At 34.9% G+C, this 22,192-nt stretch overlaps 2 protein-coding genes across 6 annotated transcripts; one reads left to right on the top strand and one right to left on the bottom strand.

The window, feature by feature from the left end:
* The first annotated feature begins 6,864 nt into the window (after positions 1-6,864).
* On the top strand, positions 6,865-8,542 carry LOC143558379 (putative glutathione S-transferase). The gene is made up of 2 exons (XM_077047226.1): positions 6,865-7,361; positions 7,745-8,542. Exons 1-2 carry the CDS (start codon positions 7,017-7,019, stop codon positions 8,084-8,086), a joined length of 687 nt encoding a protein of 228 aa, XP_076903341.1. The 5' UTR covers positions 6,865-7,016; the 3' UTR covers positions 8,087-8,542.
* Positions 8,543-11,605: 3,063 nt separating this feature from the next.
* LOC143558384 (E3 ubiquitin-protein ligase PRT6-like) lies at positions 11,606-21,356 on the bottom strand. Of its 5 annotated transcripts, none has more exons than XM_077047232.1 (19): positions 21,227-21,356; positions 19,593-20,681; positions 18,940-19,510; positions 18,453-18,840; positions 18,234-18,374; positions 17,907-18,150; positions 16,994-17,704; positions 16,725-16,919; positions 15,997-16,625; positions 15,856-15,907; positions 15,170-15,779; positions 14,884-15,092; positions 14,272-14,795; positions 14,086-14,190; positions 13,934-14,000; positions 13,679-13,756; positions 13,478-13,546; positions 13,260-13,366; positions 11,889-12,193 (listed from the first exon to the last, which is right to left on the bottom strand). In XM_077047232.1, the coding sequence occupies exons 1-18, from the start codon at positions 21,308-21,310 to the stop codon at positions 13,292-13,294; spliced, it is 5,841 nt and encodes a 1,946-aa protein (XP_076903347.1). In that variant the 5' UTR covers positions 21,311-21,356; the 3' UTR covers positions 11,889-12,193; positions 13,260-13,291. The 5 variants fall into 5 exon arrangements, with proteins under 5 accessions (XP_076903346.1, XP_076903345.1, XP_076903347.1 ...); XM_077047233.1 differs by having other exon boundaries at positions 18,943-19,510; XM_077047231.1 differs by lacking the exon at positions 11,889-12,193 and adding an exon at positions 11,606-11,837 and having other exon boundaries at positions 18,453-19,510.
* Between the last annotated feature and the right edge of the window lie 836 nt (positions 21,357-22,192).

The following is a 22,192-nucleotide window of genomic DNA, read 5'->3' as shown; positions in this document are numbered from 1 at the left end:
GATCACAACAAAAGGATAATCATATTTTAGGGTTTATTAGTTTAACATTATGTGTTTATGTTGACACGTTTAATCAATTATATATGTTTCGGTTGTATTAAAAACAAAATGATTAACATGTCAACTAGTATAGAATTAGAATTGAAAAAGTTTGAAAAATAAAACATTATTTTTGTGTTCCACCTATTAACACTACAATCGGTTTCCCGCCAACTGAATAAAATATTTTGAATATCATATTGTTGATCTATATTTGACCATATATCATCAGTTATACATTTTCCTTATTTGTTGTAATCAATCCCTGATTCATAGTCATGATTATTGTTTGTACTTTGCATATATTTGTAATTAGTTTAATGAGAAAAATCATTCGGTTGTATATCTTCATACCACCCTTCATCGTTGGTTACATTAATTTGACTAACTGACTCGTTTATAATATGACATTATAATGGGATGTGATGAGATGATATGCTATAATAAAATATAATATCATAGCTTAAAACAACATAACATAATGAGCATAAATATGACATTACATGCCATGCCATGAAATCATGTCACATAACATTATTATGTGTGATACTAAGTATCTTTTTATTTATTGAAAATTAGATTTAAATAATCGCATCTATGGATTATTGGCAAATAATATGTTCCAACTAAAAAGTTGGTTGCTGACGGTTATCTTTTGACATATTTGTTCCCAACGAAGCCGCGACTAACAGAAGCTCAAATCCGTTTGTCTTCGGTCGCCGAAAAAAACTATTTGGCCGGAAAACTTTTTTTTTCAAGAATACTCAACATTTTCGTCCTAAAACTCCTTATAACCTTATGTCAGACCTTTAGAAATCTTTTATTAGTAAAAGCCCCAATTGTTGAGCTTGCCGGAAACCCAAAACCACCCTCGGAGTCAAAAACGGTAGAAAAAGAGGGCCGTGCTAGCTCTATGATAGTGTTGGGTGGCGGTTTGAGGCAAATCCAGCTAGCACCCAACAACTTAGACGGCAAACTAGGGCTCTAACATGAGGACGAGCACCTATACATTGGCTTGATAAGGTGAGAATCATGCACATCCCTAACACACCGAAGGTATCATGCGACAGTGGTAGCGGTGGATGTTAGCAGGTGGTGGCAGTGTTCAGGTGGGGTGATGGTGGTGGTGGTCAATGGCGGTGTTCAAGTGGTGATGGTGGTGGTGGTGGTGTTCGGGTTGAGTTTTTCGGTAAAAAAGGTTGATTTTTTTTGGAAAAAATGTTTTTTTGACTACTGGAGATTAACGGGGTTACGCTTCTATGAGTCGTGGCTCGTTGGGAACAAATATGTTATAAGATGGGACCGTTAACGGCCAACCCATTAATTGAAAACTTAGAATTGTTATTTACCAATAGTCCATAATTTAAATTATTTAAATCCAATTTTTATTTATTTATTAACAAGCATTAGTCTATCTTGATGAGTCCACTCATGGTTGATGAAGCATTTTTCTTACAAAACTAGTATCATAATTGCCTAAAAAAACGCACAAACACTAATCATTAAAACATAAGGATCATTTATCTTTAATTAATCAATTTAACATGCATCCGAGACCCCAACAAGTGTGACAATTTGTTTTTATTACTTGTAACATTTTCTTCTATAACCGTGATTACAATTCTAAATGAAATGAGGAAATTTTATTGATTTGCAGGAATATAAAAAACGTAAACATCCATCAACACGGATATGAGCATTGGCATAATGAAACGCCCCTTCCGATGCTAGTACACATCCCTGATCCGTTCTTTTGTTCTCTACATTTGGCAGCACAACAAGTTGACCAACAGTGCTTAATTGAACAAGGCCCCAATGACATATTACACGTTCCAGATGGATGCACTTGGCCTTCGATGGCAGATTCTTCCATTGCAGCCATCACCATTACTCCTATAGATAGATTTATGTTTTAGTTAAACTGAGTATATATTTCGATCTTTTGAAAATAACTTAAAAATAAAACTTAAAATGTTGTAATAATGAGTGGTTTTGAATAATTTAAATCGTACCTGAGATGCCGAGAAGAATGAAAATGATGTAAAATAAGCAGTGGCGGATCCAGGAATTTTTTTTAGGTGGTTCCCTCTTAATATATAAGGTGGTTCCTCTAGTATTTCTATATATCCGTACACTATTATTTCGAAACTCGGGTGGTTCCGGGGAACCACCCATTTTGTAGCTGGATCCGCCAATGAAAATAAGGTGAGTTTTGTCATAGCAAAGATGATTAGTTGAAAAATGTATTTGATAATGGCAATACTAAGAATATGTTATATATATATATATTAATATATAGACAGAGAGGTATTGATGACACTGGTATGGTATCAATGTATTAAGTACATTTAAATAATATGATCATAACGTACATTTGATATACTACTATTATTATATTATATTAAGTAAATTTTAACGATATGATTATGGCATTTGATATGGTATTAATGCTTATTCTATTGTACCTTTAGTAATCATTGGTGCAAGCTTCCTTAAACCTCCTTCTCCACCATGGGTAAATTAAATCCTTATTCGTCTACGCCACATTCTACATTGTCGCGTATGCGCATGATTCATCATGTTTTTCGCCTAGGGCTGCATATTTGTCGATCAGTATGCATATGCAACCTGCCCCAAAACAATGCATGTTTTAGAATAAGGATTAATCAGAGACAAGTTTGGGATTGATCGGCGCCTAGTCAAGATTTTTGCAACACTGTCAGTACCGACGAGTACTGATCCCGAATTTTATGATCTTTATTTTCTTAAAAACTTAGTATTGGTTCGGTATTGGTACAGATAACACTTCATCCTATTCTGGACGCATCATTATAACCGCACAAGTTATCCGTGCTAATCATCATGGATATCTTTGTTAAGTTAGGCGCGCCATTGTAAATACATAGCCTAGACGCATTGTCGCGACTTGTAAAATGTGGTCTCATAATCAATGGTGCATCTATAATCTATATCACTTAGTATGCTTAATACAAATATTTCCTACATATCATCATCATCATCATCATCGTACTCAGTATATCCCACCAATAGCAATGCTATGGTAGGGTCTGAGAAGGGTAAGATGTAGACAGCCTTACCTCTATCCCATAGGGATAGAGAGGCTGCTTCCGGTGAGACCCCCGGCTCGATAGTAGTTTTGAATCAAGCCTTGGACATAAGACACATAACACTCAATCATCGGGACACCGGCTGATTGGTGCATGTGCCCTTGTCTTTCGGCTATCAACGCCACCACATGATGCCTGATTAACCTTCCGCCACTTTTAACGTTATTTTCACGTGATTAGTAAAATATTTCCTACATAGATATAGAAAAATATAGAGGAGATGTATCACTCAGGTCATATAGTGTGGGAGAAGTTGGCGTTGGTGTGTGGATGATGTGATCAAAAGCCATGAGTTGAACACTGCATCGCTCTAGTGTGGTCCACGACAATGGCTAATTGGCTGGGGAAACTCCAAAGTAGTGGTTCTGGATGAATTACGTGACCTTGGCTATACATTCCAATATAAGTTTTAGTGTTTTACTGCAAATCAAAGTGTATTTTACATTTGTATTTGTTTAAATGAGTCGGGTTGTAGTCTTTTGTATCTTATGTTTAGTATTTTGTTTTAGTCTGTTTTTGAAACTATTACCATGTATTGTGGCACCATCTTGATCACAACAAAAGGATAATCATATTTTAGGGTTTATTAGTTTAACATTATGTGTTTATGTTGACACGTTTAATCAATTATATATGTTTCGGTTGTATTAAAAACAAAATGATTAACATGTCAACTAGTATAGAATTAGAATTGAAAAAGTTTGAAAAATAAAACATTATTTTTGTGTTCCACCTATTAACACTACAATCGGTTTCCCGCCAACTGAATAAAATATTTTGAATATCATATTGTTGATCTATATTTGACCATATATCATCAGTTATACATTTTCCTTATTTGTTGTAATCAATCCCTGATTCATAGTCATGATTATTGTTTGTACTTTGCATATATTTGTAATTAGTTTAATGAGAAAAATCATTCGGTTGTATATCTTCATACCACCCTTCATCGTTGGTTACATTAATTTGACTAACTGACTCGTTTATAATATGACATTATAATGGGATGTGATGAGATGATATGCTATAATAAAATATAATATCATAGCTTAAAACAACATAACATAATGAGCATAAATATGACATTACATGCCATGCCATGAAATCATGTCACATAACATTATTATGTGTGATACTAAGTATCTTTTTATTTATTGAAAATTAGATTTAAATAATCGCATCTATGGATTATTGGCAAATAATATGTTCCAACTAAAAAGTTGGTTGCTGACGGTTATCTTTTGACATATTTGTTCCCAACGAAGCCGCGACTAACAGAAGCTCAAATCCGTTTGTCTTCGGTCGCCGAAAAAAACTATTTGGCCGGAAAACTTTTTTTTTCAAGAATACTCAACATTTTCGTCCTAAAACTCCTTATAACCTTATGTCAGACCTTTAGAAATCTTTTATTAGTAAAAGCCCCAATTGTTGAGCTTGCCGGAAACCCAAAACCACCCTCGGAGTCAAAAACGGTAGAAAAAGAGGGCCGTGCTAGCTCTATGATAGTGTTGGGTGGCGGTTTGAGGCAAATCCAGCTAGCACCCAACAACTTAGACGGCAAACTAGGGCTCTAACATGAGGACGAGCACCTATACATTGGCTTGATAAGGTGAGAATCATGCACATCCCTAACACACCGAAGGTATCATGCGACAGTGGTAGCGGTGGATGTTAGCAGGTGGTGGCAGTGTTCAGGTGGGGTGATGGTGGTGGTGGTCAATGGCGGTGTTCAAGTGGTGATGGTGGTGGTGGTGGTGTTCGGGTTGAGTTTTTCGGTAAAAAAGGTTGATTTTTTTTGGAAAAAATGTTTTTTTGACTACTGGAGATTAACGGGGTTACGCTTCTATGAGTCGTGGCTCGTTGGGAACAAATATGTTATAAGATGGGACCGTTAACGGCCAACCCATTAATTGAAAACTTAGAATTGTTATTTACAGTCCATAATTTAAATTATTTAAATCCAATTTTTATTTATTTATTAACAAGCATTAGTCTATCTTGATGAGTCCACTCATGGTTGATGAAGCATTTTTCTTACAAAACTAGTATCATAATTGCCTAAAAAAACGCACAAACACTAATCATTAAAACATAAGGATCATTTATCTTTAATTAATCAATTTAACATGCATCCGAGACCCCAACAAGTGTGACAATTTGTTTTTATTACTTGTAACATTTTCTTCTATAACCGTGATTACAATTCTAAATGAAATGAGGAAATTTTATTGATTTGCAGGAATATAAAAAACGTAAACATCCATCAACACGGATATGAGCATTGGCATAATGAAACGCCCCTTCCGATGCTAGTACACATCCCTGATCCGTTCTTTTGTTCTCTACATTTGGCAGCACAACAAGTTGACCAACAGTGCTTAATTGAACAAGGCCCCAATGACATATTACACGTTCCAGATGGATGCACTTGGCCTTCGATGGCAGATTCTTCCATTGCAGCCATCACCATTACTCCTATAGATAGATTTATGTTTTAGTTAAACTGAGTATATATTTCGATCTTTTGAAAATAACTTAAAAATAAAACTTAAAATGTTGTAATAATGAGTGGTTTTGAATAATTTAAATCGTACCTGAGATGCCGAGAAGAATGAAAATGATGTAAAATAAGGTGAGTTTTGTCATAGCAAAGATGATTAGTTGAAAAATGTATTTGATAATGGCAATACTAAGAATATGTTATATGTATATATTAATATATAGACAGAGAGGTATTGATGACACTGGTATGGTATCAATGTATTAAGTACATTTAAATAATATGATCATAACGTACATTTGATATACTACTATTATTATATTATATTAAGTAAATTTTAACGATATGATTATGGCATTTGATATGGTATTAATGCTTATTCTATTGTACCTTTAGTAATCATTGGTGCAAGCTTCCTTAAACCTCCTTCTCCACCATGGGTAAATTAAATCCTTATTTGTCTACGCCACATTCTACATCGTCGCGTATGCGCATGATTCATCATGTTTTTCGCCTAGGGCTGCATATTTGTCGATCAGTATGCATATGCAACCTGCCCCAAAACAATGCATGTTTTAGAATATTATTTTGGTCAAAATAAGAATATGATGACAAAGATTAATAATTGCAGATAGTTCTCACTTATATATTTCTTTTACTTGTATTTTTGTATTATTGCCTAAATCCCAAAAGACCAAAATGCCCTTTTATATAACATAACTATTTAATGGAGTTAGTGGGTTGAACTTAAAAGTGATATAAAAATGAAACTATTGAACTTTAAAAGACAAAAGAAATCTTGAGTAAAACAGGAATGAAGACTAAAACCGTACTTAACTTACCTTGACTATTGGGAAATTTCCATTCGAGAAAGAGATGTACGAATAAAGGAGCGAAGCTGACTCGACCGGACGGTAGAGGTTGCTCAAGAATCGAGATAGGCACCGTGAATATAGTAATACAACTCTGATCATAGCCAAAACACAATCGATCTCAAAGATAGTCATACTTGTACAACACATACACAAGGTTTTGGGAGGTTTTGGGTTCAAGTCTCACATGAGACAAAAATCATCCGTTCAAAAAAAACATACACGGGATACTAAGTAAAATACAGCATAATGAATTAATAATTAAATATATATCCATAGTTTGTTCAAATTCAATGTAAATTGGCTTTTAATTTTCTTTACCCTCTGCTTTCTTTGAAATAACTCCAAGATATCAAATTTGAATCCAACTTGTATTTGTCTTTGAATATTTGAATATGGTTGACAAGTGCTCACATGCATATTTCTCTATAGTTGTCCTGCTACAAACAATTCTTGGTATTCTGTAGTATTTATATGAATAGCCTAACACCCTCAAATTATCGAAAAATGGCGGATGTAGTGACGTTGTATGCAGATGGACGAAGTCCGTTTGTTTGCAGAGTAAAGATTGCTTTAAATATAAAGGGAATCAAGTACAAAAACATGGAAGAAGATCTTGAAAACAAGAGTGCCAACCTTCTCAACTACAATCCTGTGCATAAAAAAGTACCAGTGCTAGTGCACAATGGAAATCCGGTCCTGGAGTCTCTAGTGATCGTTGAGTACATAGATGATGTCTGGAAACAGGTTTCCATTTTGCCTGATGATCCGTATGAGAAGGCTGCTGCTCGATTCTTGGCGAAATTCATTGATGATCAGGTACTAATTTTCTTCCAAGAAATTTGTTAATTAGAGTTTATATTCTTCTGGGGTCCGCTATAAATACACCGTCTGATATCTAATCTCCCGATGTTTTAAATGGCTGTCTAGATAGAGGTCAGACGGCTATTCGACTAAAACTTTTTAAAGTTTGATCGTCTATTGTCAGAACGGTCGTCTGAATATTGGCCAAACGGATATTCTAACCAATAATTTTCTAAGTTTGACCCCCTTATGTTCAGAACACCTTCTGGATATTGTTTTTACGGCCGTTGTGACCAATACTTTACAAAGCTTGATTTTTTGGTTAGAACGGCCGTCCGGATACTGTTGTGATTTTTTTTTAAATAACGGCTTATTATTTTATTTGCACGTTTCTTCAGTGTATTCCTGCATTGTACAAGGTTTTTGACCGCAACGATGGGGAGCAGGTTATTGCAGAAGCTTGTGAGAAACTGCAAATACTAGAGGATGAACTCACGGTCAAAGGCAACGAGTTCTTTGGAGGTGATAGCATTAACATTGTTGATATTGCTGCTGCTTTTATAGCCTACTGGCTTGAATTATTGGAAGAAGCAACTAATATTAAACTTGTGACAAGAAGTAAGTTTCCAAAAATAACTGAATGGGCTGAGGAATTTGTTAATTGTCAAACTGTCAAGGAAGTTTTACCTCCAAGAGAAATCATGCTTGCCTATTACAAGAAACGGTTTAATAAGATCTAGTTATTTTATGTCGATTGCCGCTATAGTGTGTCGTTTTCTTGATTGTGTAGCATATTTTGCTAGTTAAAAACGACCGCGTGGCAAATAATTATAACGAACATAACAGATTTTCACTATATCAATACATGGTTCATGATTTAATGCAAGGAAAGCTCGGTACTTAAAACAATCCATGTTACTAGTAGTTTTACGATAAAATCACATAAACCAAAATGTTCTCTTCTAAATGTCAAAGAAATATAGATACTATAAAATTTATTACAAATCAATTTGTGCTTTTGCGTTTCTTGTTGAGTCGACGTGGTTTAGGCGGTAACATCTCGTATTTGATGAACTTCTCGACCTCGACCAATGACCGAAACATCCTTCCAGATGGCCTGTGATGGTAAAACTGCATCCAAAATAGTTTCATTTCATTATGTGTATATATGTTGCTTGTCCATTCTTTGTAAATAATGATGTAACTCATTAATTTTTTTTCCTAATCTAATGATATTGTAAATTAAAATCACTAGACGTTAAGTCTGGAGACCGAACCTTGTCATGAGTTTTGTTGGGCCTCTTTCTGGTCTCGACTCGCCAACCCTCTAGCCGATTATACACAGATAGATGACAGCTTCGAGTATCGACGTTTGGGACCCTTTTACCAGCACATCTTGATAGCCGACGATACTGTACAAAAATATTTTACCATAAATCATGTTTGGTTCTCTCAACTTTCAATTTTTTTAAGAAAAATTTTTTACAAACCAAAGGACTTCAAAGAGAAAGAGAAGTTACCTTATCCCTTACAAGAATATAGTTGACACATTCAGTTGGAAGATCAAAGTCTCCATCAACATAATGGACAGTCCATGATGTTCTTAAGCCTCTTTTAGGCATTCCTTTTTGTGGACTTTCAACATGTTCTTCATCATGTCCTTGGTTTTGAACTAACGTTAGGATTCCCTATTATTATAATTATATAAAGATGACTTTATTTTACAAGGATATAACAAGTCTAATTAAATATTAAATATGTAACTTTCCTTAACTGAAAGTGCACTTATATATATATATATATATATATATGTGTGTGTGTGTGTGTTTATAAATAAGATATTAAATTAATTCTCAAAAGCTGAAAACCATGTTTACCTTCTCCACAACTAATCTACTGTTTGAAGTCTCTTGCCTCTTAAATGATAATGGGATGGTTGCTAATGCTTCCTTGTTTATCAGTTATAACCAAATAAGTATTAAAATACATAAATAAAGACACATATAAGAAAATGACACTTACATAATGCTAGTTTTTCGTGATAATATAAATCTCAACCATTTACTTTATAATTAATGAATCATTTTTAAAACTTATTATTATACACAGAATTACAAATTCATATATTATATACATAATAAACCATTAAACTAATTTGTTCATATATTTCTAAATTTTGTATTGCACACTTATTTACGTACACATCATGTATAAGTATGTGTATGTAAGATAGGTTATTTACATAAAGTTCATTTTTTTCGAGTTTCTAGAAATATGAGTGATAAAAAAGTATGATTAATTACATGTGTGTATAAATATACATAGACATGCATATTTTTTCATTTATTTTTATATTCCTTAAAAATAGAAAAATGAATGATTTTTTATTTTATTCCAAGTGTTTCCAAAATATAAAGGTCTACTACATACATAAATTGCTCCCCTACATAGGTAAATGCAGTGAAGAGAGGTAAGCATTTAATTTGAAGAGACATACGTACCTCAACCATGTTGACATTTGCTTGCAGTCCATTCGAACAATTTGAAGAGCTTTCTGGAATAACGTTTTCACTCAACGTGTGATCTTTTTCGTGTGATAACACCAGTGGCTAAAACCATAAAGCAATGTCACGACTAATTACTAAAACAATTGACATGACACTGTAAGTAATGAACTGAAAAATAAATTAAAGGGTTCTTACAGATTCATTTAAATCAACAACACCCATTTTTTTCTTCGATCTCCTGGGGTTAAACAAATTGTCATTTGTAGGAGACGACATTCTTCGGAACAAAAGTTTAAATGTGGTGTGCAAATGACCTTACATATATATAGTTTAGAGCTAACCAACTATTTAAAATGTTTAACTAGTGGCATTCTATACTATAGCATATAGAGAAAAGGCAATAAATCAATATTTTTAAATGTCAAGATACATAACCTTCTTTACTCTCATTAATAATAAGCTCTTCTTGGCTTATATTGTTTGACTATTGTTTTAAAGCTTTCCATATCAATTATATAAAAAAGGCATATTTTGATTGTGTTTTATAGGTCGGTTATTTAGAAAATGGTTTTTCGGTGTGAATGTGTACAAGTATACTGATGTTGATGCCATACGTGTATCTTAGGGTGACAATATATGCGTTTGTTAAGCAAACAAATGGGTATAGACGTGTCATTGTATTTGGTTTACCGTTTACGCATGTATGTATGTATTCCTTAATTTCTTTATTATTATTTTTATTTTACCAAGGGCATTTTGGTCCCCCCCCCCCTCCTCCACTCGTTTGTGATTTTGTATACATTTTGAGTCCGGCCCTCCCGGTGCCTCAGTCCAAACTCCGCCACTGGTTGGAACGTTTCAAAATATTTGTTATCATTAGGCAACTTGACACCCATTTCGTCATTATACATCACAGATGAATAAGTATGTATAGAGTTAGGAAATAATGATGCCTTCGGTATCAAAAATGCTCGATGCTTGTTTTCACCAACACTCGTTATAATAATTCAGAGTTAGTTCACGTGTGAAACGGCTCGCATAAGAATTAAAGTCAAGTACTGCCAAGTACAGCTTGAATTTGAATGTTTAATTTATTGGTCAGGGTTATCGAGTTTGATTTGTATACTTGTTTAATAACATGTGAGTCATGCTAGGTTTGGGTTAATGAGATTACTACAAATATAAGAATTCACTTTATTTGGTGGCATCAAATTTATGCGTGCCATAGAGATTCACAAACCGGGTATTATTAAAGAACTGGTTCCAGGTACCGCCAGCGAAAGTCAAAACCATGTCGAGTAGGAAACGGTTCTAGATATAGTCAGGTATTTGACCAGGTTTTCCAGGTTTCGTGTAGGGTCAAGTTTTGACCGGGTAAAGTTGAAACGATTTCCAACAGGTCCGGTTCCAAGTTTATTCCAAGTATTGGTTAGAGGAAAAGCCCAATACCAAGTTGTACCTGTAGATCGGGTACGGGTAGGAACCGGTTTCAAGTCTAGTCCGGAACCGGGTATTTTGTGCACCTCTACGGCTCTACCCCATATCAATATAGATTCCTCCAAATTCATGCTTCGCCATATTCTCACATAATCCAAAGTTAAAAATTTGTTTACCTTTTTACTACTAAAGAGATTACAAGATGCTTATTTTGCTTTTAACACAACCATCAATTTCACCATCACTATTGCAAAAAGCCAAAAATTGCAATACGCTACTTCAAACACAACCAAAAAAAAATCGCACTACAAGATATAAAGAAAACATCAAAGATTTGCAAACGCTTACACCACCATAGGATATTGTGGTCACTATATATCGGTCCGTTTCATAGTTGAACGTTCCACGATTTCAGGCATAGGTATTTCATAAATATTTACAATAACTGTACAAATAAGTTCTGGTGGATAGAAAACATGCCACACCAGGTCGGCCGGTCTTGCATACGATGAAATATCACTATCAAATCCTCTGCCTGCCCAAAATGCTACAAAATATCAAATCACAAGTCATTCTAACCAAATCAAATAATATTTATCTTTGATATACTCTTAAGATGTTTCCATTTATCTAATATTGCTAATCAAAAGAAGGCCAGCTTGGTTCAAACTGGTGGGTTGGTTTGGGTAAGACATAAATCAATGGGTCGAATGACCCACTGAAGAATGAGTTAAAGCAGAATGGTGGGATTGCCACTTACCAACCAAAGCAACCACCATGACTTTAGTGCCACCTTTTGACCACCGTTACTGCCACCACGACCGCCACTTACTATGACTGAACCGACAGCAGCTCGCCGATAATATACCATCACCACCACACCAAATAACAAAAAGCATAAAACTGGATCAAAAATGCATAAAACCAATGAACAAGACCAAAATGAAAACCTTGAAGAAAAACAAAAAACAAAAAACAAAAAACCAAAAGCTGAGTCTCAAATTTCTGCCAATAACAAATACATAGGTTCTCAATTAACAAGGGGAGTTCTTTTTTATAATTCTTTTAACTATAAATATCAGTAAGTTTCTCAAAAGCTACAAGAGCACTGTTAACAGATCTCTAAATTTACGGAAAAATATCCGGGTTCTAAAAGAAGTAGCTAGAATTAAGAAAACTAAATATTCCTCTTTATAAAGCAAAAAAACATGCATTTTGTTATTTTACCTAGATTTTAAAAAATATAAGCATAAGATTTATTTTAATTTTTAAAAAAAGCTGTTAATAAATGTGTAACAACGCAACAAAAATCATTGAGCAAGTCCCCCCCCCCCCCCCTTTTTTCTGTCTTTTGTCATTATAATCACAAATGATTAAATCTAGATAAGAGTTAGAAAATAACGATGCATCCGGTGTCAAAAATGGTAGATGCAGTTGTTTACACCAACACTGCCACTCTTATCAGTACTGTGTTGCAATGCCTAGACCTACTAAAGAAAAGATCAGTAAAAAGAAAGTAAATTTGTGAGTTTTCTTTCAAGAAAATAAAAAATAAATAAATAAAATACAAATCGCATAGGCGCAAAAACAAGATGCAAATTGAGGGCCTAGACATTTCCTTGAGCCCCATGACATATTTAAGTATTTAACCAAAGGAATTCTACTAAGACTGTGGAGCGTGGAACTAAACTGTTGCATTCGCCATATTCTGTAATGTTCATAACTTAATGAATTTTCCTTCTGTTAACTAACCAAATGATGCTCTATAAATTATTAAAACTTCTTTTAATGCATAAGACCATTCTAGAAGAAAAATAGCAAAAGCCAACTCTGAAAGCATTTCCACTTGCATAGTTTTGAGGTTTTAAATATCAAAAACAGAAACTGTTTCTAGCAATCATAAACTTCATATAAGGAGAAAATATGAAAAAGAATATGAAGCTACAAGAGCAATTTGTGAGGAACAGACCTTGGGTAGAATTCAAATGCACTGAATCCAATCTAAAGCATTAAGAAAGCACCAATTGATGTTTGATGCAGCACTTTTGAACTCCGATCAAGTCCATGAGAAGCCACCTGGCAAGAAACAGTATAAATGACATGTTTGTTGAAAACTAAAAGGTATTAAGGTAGTTTATTACTTTATGACAGAAAAATTAGAGATCTAGGAAGAGGAACTCATGATACCATATGACTTAAAGCTGCATAGCGTTCCTCATTCAAATATAATGGCTTTCCCCTATGCATTTCAATGTCCTGCATAAGTATATAGTTAACGATAATGAATAAATATTAGATAACTTTATACGATGCCCATTTATAGAAATGAAATAAAATATTAAAACAAAAACAATTTTAAAAAAGGTAACGAGTGGAACTTCGTGTTACCTCTTCACCAAATGCATCCAGGTAAGGAGATGGCCAGCGTGCCTGGCGTGCAGATCTTTGGAGTAATATTGTAGTTTTCTAGACAAATGAAGTTCCGATATCTGATTTCAGAATTCAATTTTTAAACTAGACCTATTTGCATGGGCCACTTTGTGCTTACACTTCATTTATGTGATAGGTGCAAATTGAACACATTTCAGTTGATGCACGTTAATGAACAAATATGTTCAGAAGAAAAAATGTGTTAAGGCTTACCCTAATCAAGAGAAATACTCCAGTACCAGCACCACAAGACATCGCATGAGTTTGGCACTTATTATTCCTAAAGAGCAACAAGTCGCGTGAATTTTAAGGTCGTATTCAGAAGAGAAAATTTGGTTGCATTGTTAAATAATCACATAACAAACCTGCAACAAGTTTTCCAGCTTGGCGAGCACAGTTTACCACACAACAAGCATAACGCAGGTTCATCCTGAACAGCTCCGCAGTCAACACACTTTCGTTTTATGTACCTAATGATACATAATCACTGGTAAATGAACCGAAATTGAAATAAAAGTAGAAGTTAAAAATCCTGTAAAAATAATAAGAACCTTTGCAAGAGATCCTGGTATAAGTATGGCAAAACCATTAACTTAAATGGGACTACAGGGGTTAAGTGCAAAACCCCTGAAGGAGTACTAACTTCAAAGTCCCTAGCGATGTGCTGCAACCATTTTTTAACCAAGGATCGTGACAGTTCATCATTAACGATGTCGTCCAATGTGGGAATCTTAAACATCCTCTCCAGCTCATTAATTTCGGAAGATTCTTCTGGAATGCCAAAAGCATAATCCATTCTATCTCCAAATGTTTGTGATGGCCTAAGGGTCCCACCAAAAGGTGTTGAAGTCGAAGAGTTAATTAACTTCCATAATATCGCACACCTTCGGAGAAACGGAAAGCTAAGACTACGAATTGTCTCGTTAATATCACGAGAATTATCCATATAGTTGGAAACAAAATACTGGCTTAGGAATCCATGTTCACCCACAAATTTATATATGTCGGTGATAAGAGAATCGTGGCCGCCCGTATCAGTCATAGATTCATTTCTTCCAAAATACGTTATCACAGCCTGTGAGAGAGAAATAAAACAAGTAACAAAACCTAAGCAAGATATAGACAACTTATATAATAAAGAAAAAGAAAGTTGGTAAATCAACCTGAGTTATGGAGACCACATAGCACATATGAACAAGAGGAAAAAATGCTTTCTCGGAAGACATAAAAGGAACTGGAAGACAAAATAGAATCCACATTAAAGTTGAAAAAGCATCAGATGCGAGCACAGGGGATGACGCCATTGCCCAAAATTGAATATCTGGGATTCGTTTGCCCATGTCAGCATTTTCTAACATACTCATTATACTTTCTGAAAAACAACTTTACCATGATTAATATTATAAAAAATATAAGGTAACTCACTTTGTATAATCCGTGAAAACATACCTTCAACTTTGCAGGTGTCACCAGGTTGCTCATTTAAAGTATCAGCACAACATATAGTTTTTGCAAATTTATTAACAAACATGAATCTTAAGAGGACATCAAGTGAATTTTGAACTCGGGTACGGTTTACAATTTTAAGCAATAATGAGAAAATAAATCCACTCGAAGACTTTAACTCCTCGTATAAAGCACCAACGCTAAAATTGGTAACTGAGGAAGTCCTTTCAGACCTAGCAGCAATTTCTGTAGATATAAGCGAATATTTGAGGGTGTCCCACATGATGACGGAGTCACTTAACCGATTCGATCCCGGAACTTTACCATCTCCAAGGAAATACATTTCATGTAATAAACGAATCACAGAATCAAGATTGGTGCTTGATCCTCGTTTGTATCGCACTGGAAATGATTTGAGAAATTCATTCCTTCTAGAAACATCAGATGCAGCTTGCAAAAGAGAGAGTGATTGTTTAAGGAGAAAAGCATCATTAGCATCCGAAGAGAACAAAAATTGGCTTTTTAATTGACTGTTGTCCTTTTCTCCTTCTCTAGATAAATCAGGTAACACAGAATTTGCAAGTCCTCGACAAACAGGACATAAAAACTCCCCCTAAACATTAAATAGTAAACAATAAGAAAATATTGGCATCAGAAATTATAAATAAAAAAAATCAAACAAAACACACCTGATCTGGATCTACAATATGACCTCCTTCGAAATCAATTCTTCTTGTGTATCTACAAAGAATAACATTTTGCATTGAAGTTCTTGTATAATAATAATTAAAACATTTTAGCAAATTAAAACATTTTTAAAAGGTTTCCACCTTTCCTTTAGTGACCGTAGATAACGATCAAGGCACTCCTGATGCACAGCATGCCCACAAGAAGAAACATAAACTCCATTGCAATCTGATGGTCCAAAACCTGAAGTCACTGAACTTGGTCGTGCCTTACTATGGGACCCACCAACTGAAGGTGACGGATTATTTAATAACTCATCAGATAAAGATGCAATGTACTTTGCAAGTAAAAGAGATTCGTTTGAACTACATCCATCAGCTGAAAAATCCCCAGCCTTTATCATATCATTTTCCATAGCATGCAGAATCTCCGTGTACATATTTTCCTCAAACGCATCACCCGCAGATGTGGTCGGTTGACCACTATTATCATGTGATGTGTGAGAACATTTAATATCCTTTAAAGACGGGAAGCGGGTTTTTATAAACTCCAGAAAAGTATCAACCTCTTGCGGCTCACCAGTAGAAGCAAATTCATTAACTGCATTCTGAACTAAATTCATTAATTCAGAAGATATCATTGTTTCTGAACTGCTTGAAGTTTGAGTGTTCAAATCTTCATCACTGTATGAAACTTGCTCCTTTCCAGATCTTTGAATTTCTTTTTCCAATGACGGAGGACCTTTGTCAAGTAAACTCACAACCCTAGATTTCTTTAACAAGGAATTCAAACCATATAATAAGAATGAGAAGTCAATGTCAATATAATAAAAATGAACATAAACAAAAGGAATAAAAAATGGGTTACCAACCTGTAGAAGAACCAAAAAAGACACAGGAGACTTGGAACTTGCATCATGACAAAGAGAACAAATTACTTGCTCGTGTTTATCTGAATCATTCGCAACATCAGAAATACTTTCTTCGGCTTCATTCGCATCATTTAAGCCTCCTGATGTTGAATTCATGTTCTCCATGAACTTTGACTGTTGTGCCTTCATTTTTTTCTGTGTGTAACATAGTTGAACTCAAACTCAGGGTTTAAAAACAAATATAAAATTGTAAGTGAATAAGAACTGACCATTATTGCAGCTTGTCTCTCACGTGCTTTTGCCTTCCGTTTATCACTATCTGACATTGAATCGCTGTTACTTGCATCACCACTAGGCTTAGAATAAGAGAGCTGATTAACAACTTCAGGTGCTAACATTTGCAACTTATTAAGGCATCCAGAATCCAGCTCAGCAAATTTCTGAAGAAGATTCTTGATCAAAGAAGAAAGGTCAAACCCACCAGACTCCACAAAACTGTACGCATTTTCTCTTTGATTTATCCTCATTAATGACACAAGAAGTGACAATAAGCTCTGATTATCATATCCACCGTTAAACCCAGTAGATATTTCTTCACCAGCAAAGGCTAAAAGTGGAATAGAAAAACCCACATCAGCAGATTGGATCTGCACCTGAGAAATATCTAAAGCTAGTGATAACAAGTGCAATGCTGTTATAAGAACTCCATCAGGGGCCCGCGATGCCGCCAACTTATCAGTAAAAAGTGCATAAAAGAGAACAGCTCGAATGATTTGTAGAACTGTTTTACATGTAGCAACTTTGGCTAACCCATTAAGAGGAGGATAAACCTTTGACCATTTTGGAAGCTGATTGGTCAATGCAGAAACATTGCAAAACCGCAAGTATCTTTCTTCTGCCACTTGTAAGTCCCGTGAACTCCAACGAGGATGATACAAATCTAGTTCTTTCCAGTATTCTAAACGTAACTTGTACATCCCCTAAACAAAACATATAATATTATTGTAATATACCCATTGATAGATGTAAGGTCAGCCTACATCACACCCTCCCAAGACCCTAGCGATAGCTTTTGCTATTTGTGGGATTTATCGGGTACGATTGTTGTTTGTTATAATAATAATGCAATACGTAAAAAGAAATGGTTTTGTTCATGATACTGGATATTTTATGAACCGTTACCTGTTTGATTCCAGATGGATGCGAGTACTCAGCAACTGTATCCAAAATTTGTCGAAACTGGTCAAGTCTGGAAAGGTCACGAGGAAGGGATTTGACCAGTTGACTATGAGTGGCGTTTCCAGTGGATAACTTATAGATTAACTCACGTTGAAGACATTGAGCAGTTGTTAATCCACAGAATCTCCTTTCTTTTACTATTTGTATAATAAGATTCAACATCTCCTGCACTAAAACTGGTTCATACCTGAAAATATCAAATAATGTGTGTTACATCATAATCTATGGCATTAGAGACGTTAAATTTGACCAAATCAAGTCGAAACATACTCATTTGATCTTTCCAACTCCAAAGAAAGATAAGTTGATAGACCAAATCGATTTAAAATTCTAGCAATATACAGATCAGCTGGAGCTAATGCAGCACAACACTGTAGAAGAAATAAATCAAGTTCCAAACCCCGCTCAGACCTGTAATTAAACAAAATAAAAACTATAAATTAGTTTCTAACAAACTTTCCACTAGATAATTAACTGTTATTTTCCTACCAGCGAACCGAACGGTACCACTCGAAAGATAATATTGCAGCATCCCCATTCTTCCTCCACATCCCAGCATGAACTTCACTACAAAAAACTCTAATACGCAGAGGATGTTCCATTACAAAAGCAGAGAACCCATACGGGTGGCAGCCACCTAGCACGTGACCAAAGAAATCACCAGATACAATTGATGAGTCAGCAGATGATTCAGATTCAGATTCACCATAACACCTCTTTAATGCTCTCTGTAAAACCAACGAGAGCAAGCGGTGCAACGGTATGTGTACAGAAATCTCCTGTGAACTAACATCATATTCAATTTCAGGCCAATCTGCTAAACTCAAAGCCTCTAATTCGTTTGTGTAATCTCCATCCACCGCATGAGCTCCAAAACCTGCAGAAATGGTGTCATGCTGATGAGCACCAAAACGTGCAGAAATAGTTTTTCCCTTTCTAAACTTAGATAATGTTCTCTTTAACTGAAAGAAATTACCACCAGAAGCATTGCTTGTTCTTGAAGTTAAGAGACTGAGAGTGGACGTGTTGGCGGTATTGTCAGATTTCAACCAGTTTTCAATGGCACGTAAACACTCGAACATTAACCATGAAATTGAAGTTAAAACTGGAATACTTTCAGCTTTCGGTTCAGAATCCAATGGTGTGCCCCGTGCAGTCAAACTAGAAACCGAGCTTTCTTGTGAAAGTCTTCCGACTTTTGCGTGTCTTAACGTGTCTTGTTCATCAATATCCTGCTTATTAGTAGTGAAGGCTGATTCATCTTCAGTGGCAAATGCACCAGCCACTAATAATGCATGGATATTTGCAATGGAAAAGCCTAAAACGAAAGGTATATGCATGTTTTCATTTTCTTCTTCTATGTGAATATTGGTTTCTCTTTTTTGAGGGCTAATTCCCTGCACAAAAGCCAACAATTTCATCCATGTTCTTGATATGTCACGCCTCTCACACGTCATGTATTTTGGTATTGACGAATGGCTCATAACAAATCTGATATCTTCAACAACACGGTGTGTTGTTTCATACAAATTTCCCCATTTGGATACCTGAAAAAGTGAACAAATTATTAATTAAACACAAATACTGGAAGTTTAAAGTTACGCGAATATAAAAAGAAGACTACTTTACCTGCAAGCGATGATCCTCACGAGAACAAGAACTGAATATGTTGGTCAGACATTCCAAAAGCATGGTCAAAAGATCCATTTCCTTAGCGAGACGTGGGGTCAAAGTCGGGACAGTGAATATTTGAACAGAAAACGTCGGTAACAGTTGATACTTTCTAAAAACAGAATCTTTACACTCTTTCACAGCTTCATTAACAACTGTGGGATAATACTTTAGAAACGCCTTTGCGAATTCATATTTAAAAAAAGGATCACTCAGCAATTTCAAAAGTAATTCTTGAAGCTTCCGAACAACTTCTGTACTTAGAAACATCTCCGCCCTTACAATAACATCCAACATATCGACCTCAGAGCATAATCTTCCCGAAACAAAACTAAGCAAACTTTCACTGCACTTACAAAACTCTAAAAGTAACCCCACCACTGCCGATGTTAGCACATCTCCTACCTTTTTTGGTTCCGTAGCATTATCGTCACCAGTAGGCTTGTTTTGGTGGTTACTTTCTGCAGATTTCAATTTGTTTTTCCAGTAAAAAAGAAGATAATCCAAAACGGGACCTAAAGTTCTTGCAATATCTTCTTGGAGCGGTTGTATCTGTTCAGCTCCTTTATGTTTAGAACAAAATCCACTACGTTTCCATGCTGTCACATCTCCACAATCACAGCATCCGCCACCAGTGTATATAATAGAGTAATCATGATCTTTATGGTTACCGTTTTGGAAACACGGGACGCAAATTGCACACGTGGGATCATGTTCACATGTTCTGCAACGATACGCAATGTCATTCTGGCCCCACACGGACCCACAAACGCCACGTTTGCCAGCATTCATCACAGCCAGTCGTTGTAGCATGTCAACAGGATCCCCTTCAAACATCAACCACTGCAACCATACCATGCTTTCGTGAAGCAAATCTTCAACGTTGGAGTCTGATTGTGCTTCAATGGCAGTCTCAATTTCTTCGTCAGTTGGTAAGATTGCATTGAATACTTCTTGTAATCTGGAATTGTTTCTTTTAACATATGTGATTAATCCAGATTGCAGATGCTCAAGGCTCTCTTCAGGAACGTCTATTAGAGCTAACCTCTGATACCAAAAAAAAAAAAAAAATTTAACATGATTACATTCAAAACCTTTTTTTCTCATAAAATCAAACAGAATCTAAAAATTCCTTTTTTTTTCATGTAAAGTATGCTTTAAGTGTATACTTAGAACTAAAATCGCAATATTAACGTTTAGCCCTAAAAAGATAACCAGAGATCCGTTCATTAATATGATACAACCAGTGAAAGCTAACTCATCATGTACCACTGTAACCACAAACTACAATACAGAAACAAAAAATTGAACATTAGAGTGAAAAGATCTAACATAATAAGATAACCTAACTCACTCTATTTTTATTTCTAATACATCTAAACCGAAAACCAACTAGAGAGATTTTAATTTTAATTTCACAGCCAGTAGTCACCAAAAGGTGAATTTGTGCAAAATTGACCGTGAAATTTAGAGCAAAAATGAATCAAATTCAACAAATTGCAAAGTAATCTAATCATATAGTGAAGCAACAATCAGAAAACGAGATACATTCATTTCAAATAGCGGTGAAAACTAGGGCTAAAGAGTAGTACCTTAAGTATACGATCTGTAGGAGAAAGAAGAGGAGTGTTTTTGAGTTGTTCAGATGAAGACGATGAAGATGAATCAATCTCCATATTATTATTATTATTATTATTATTATTATTATTATTATTCCTGAATCAATCGGCGCAATAGCAGCAGTTGCCGATATCAGGCCACAGGACTGACTATCAATCAATCGTAATCTTCGGTTGGAGATTTGAGTGTTAGTTTTATTATTATTATTATTATTATTATTATTATTATTATTATTATTATTATTATTATCTTGGGGTACAAGATATATAGATATAGAGATAGTAATGAACAAACGAACTCACTCTCCAACCAACAAGAGAGTGCTGGCTGGCTAGGCTAGATGTGCTGAAATGACTAGTTGCGTCTAATGGTGTCTTTTTTCCTGTTTTACGTACTACGTATGTAATATTATTTGTATGCTTGCTTTCCGCTGTTAAAAAAGTTAAATCATGTCACCGCCACAACTTGTTTCGGTAATTTTCACAAGTTTCACCCTTTGCCTTTGAACTATTCTTTTAGGTATGTTTGCTACAAATGGAAGTCATTTTTTCTATCATCTCTTTTAATGTTTTGTTTTTTTAATGAAGTTTTGCCTGGTTGAATTAACTTTCTCTAAACATATCCTAATGTATTTTTATTAATTAAAGTTATGTGTTATGGTTCTTATGGATTATGTTTTATTTTGGTGTGTTATTACGTTGAATTATACTTTTATTCTAATTTTAAGTGAATAGTATTGTATAATATTCTATGTGTATTAAGGTTATTTGTTGTGAAAAGACTTTAAATACTATGTTAAAATGTCATATCACTGTCACATATGTAATGGAGACTTTAATCTTAAAGCCTCGTTGTGGAAAGAGTTGCATGAGTAAAAATGGAGGCCTGTAGAGTTATGTGGAGAAGATGATAGGTTGATACGTGAAGAGGATACCCCA

The sequence above is a fragment of the Bidens hawaiensis genome, unplaced genomic scaffold, assembly GCF_021521415.1.
Source record: "Bidens hawaiensis isolate Kalapana, Puna unplaced genomic scaffold, B.hawaiensis_p1.1 tig00019447_1, whole genome shotgun sequence".
In the NCBI taxonomy this organism is placed as follows: Eukaryota; Viridiplantae; Streptophyta; class Magnoliopsida; order Asterales; family Asteraceae; genus Bidens; species Bidens hawaiensis.
Note: the sequence above shows the minus strand (reverse complement) of the source record. Positions and strands in the feature narration are given on the sequence as shown.

Coding starts and splice junctions, on each gene's coding strand:
- LOC143558379 (XM_077047226.1), top strand. CDS start 7,017: ATGAATAGCCTAACACCCTCAAATTATCGAAAAATGGCGGATGTAGTG. Junction 7,362..7,744: donor CGAAATTCATTGATGATCAG/GTACTAATTTTC, acceptor ACGTTTCTTCAG/TGTATTCCTGCATTGTACAA.
- LOC143558384 (XM_077047231.1), bottom strand. CDS start 21,310: ATGGAGATTGATTCATCTTCATCGTCTTCATCTGAACAACTCAAAAAC. Junction 20,682..21,226: donor CTACAGATCGTATACTTAAG/GTACTACTCTTT, acceptor TTTTGGTATCAG/AGGTTAGCTCTAATAGACGT. Junction 14,001..14,085: donor AGCTGGAAAACTTGTTGCAG/GTTTGTTATGTG, acceptor GTTGCTCTTTAG/GAATAATAAGTGCCAAACTC.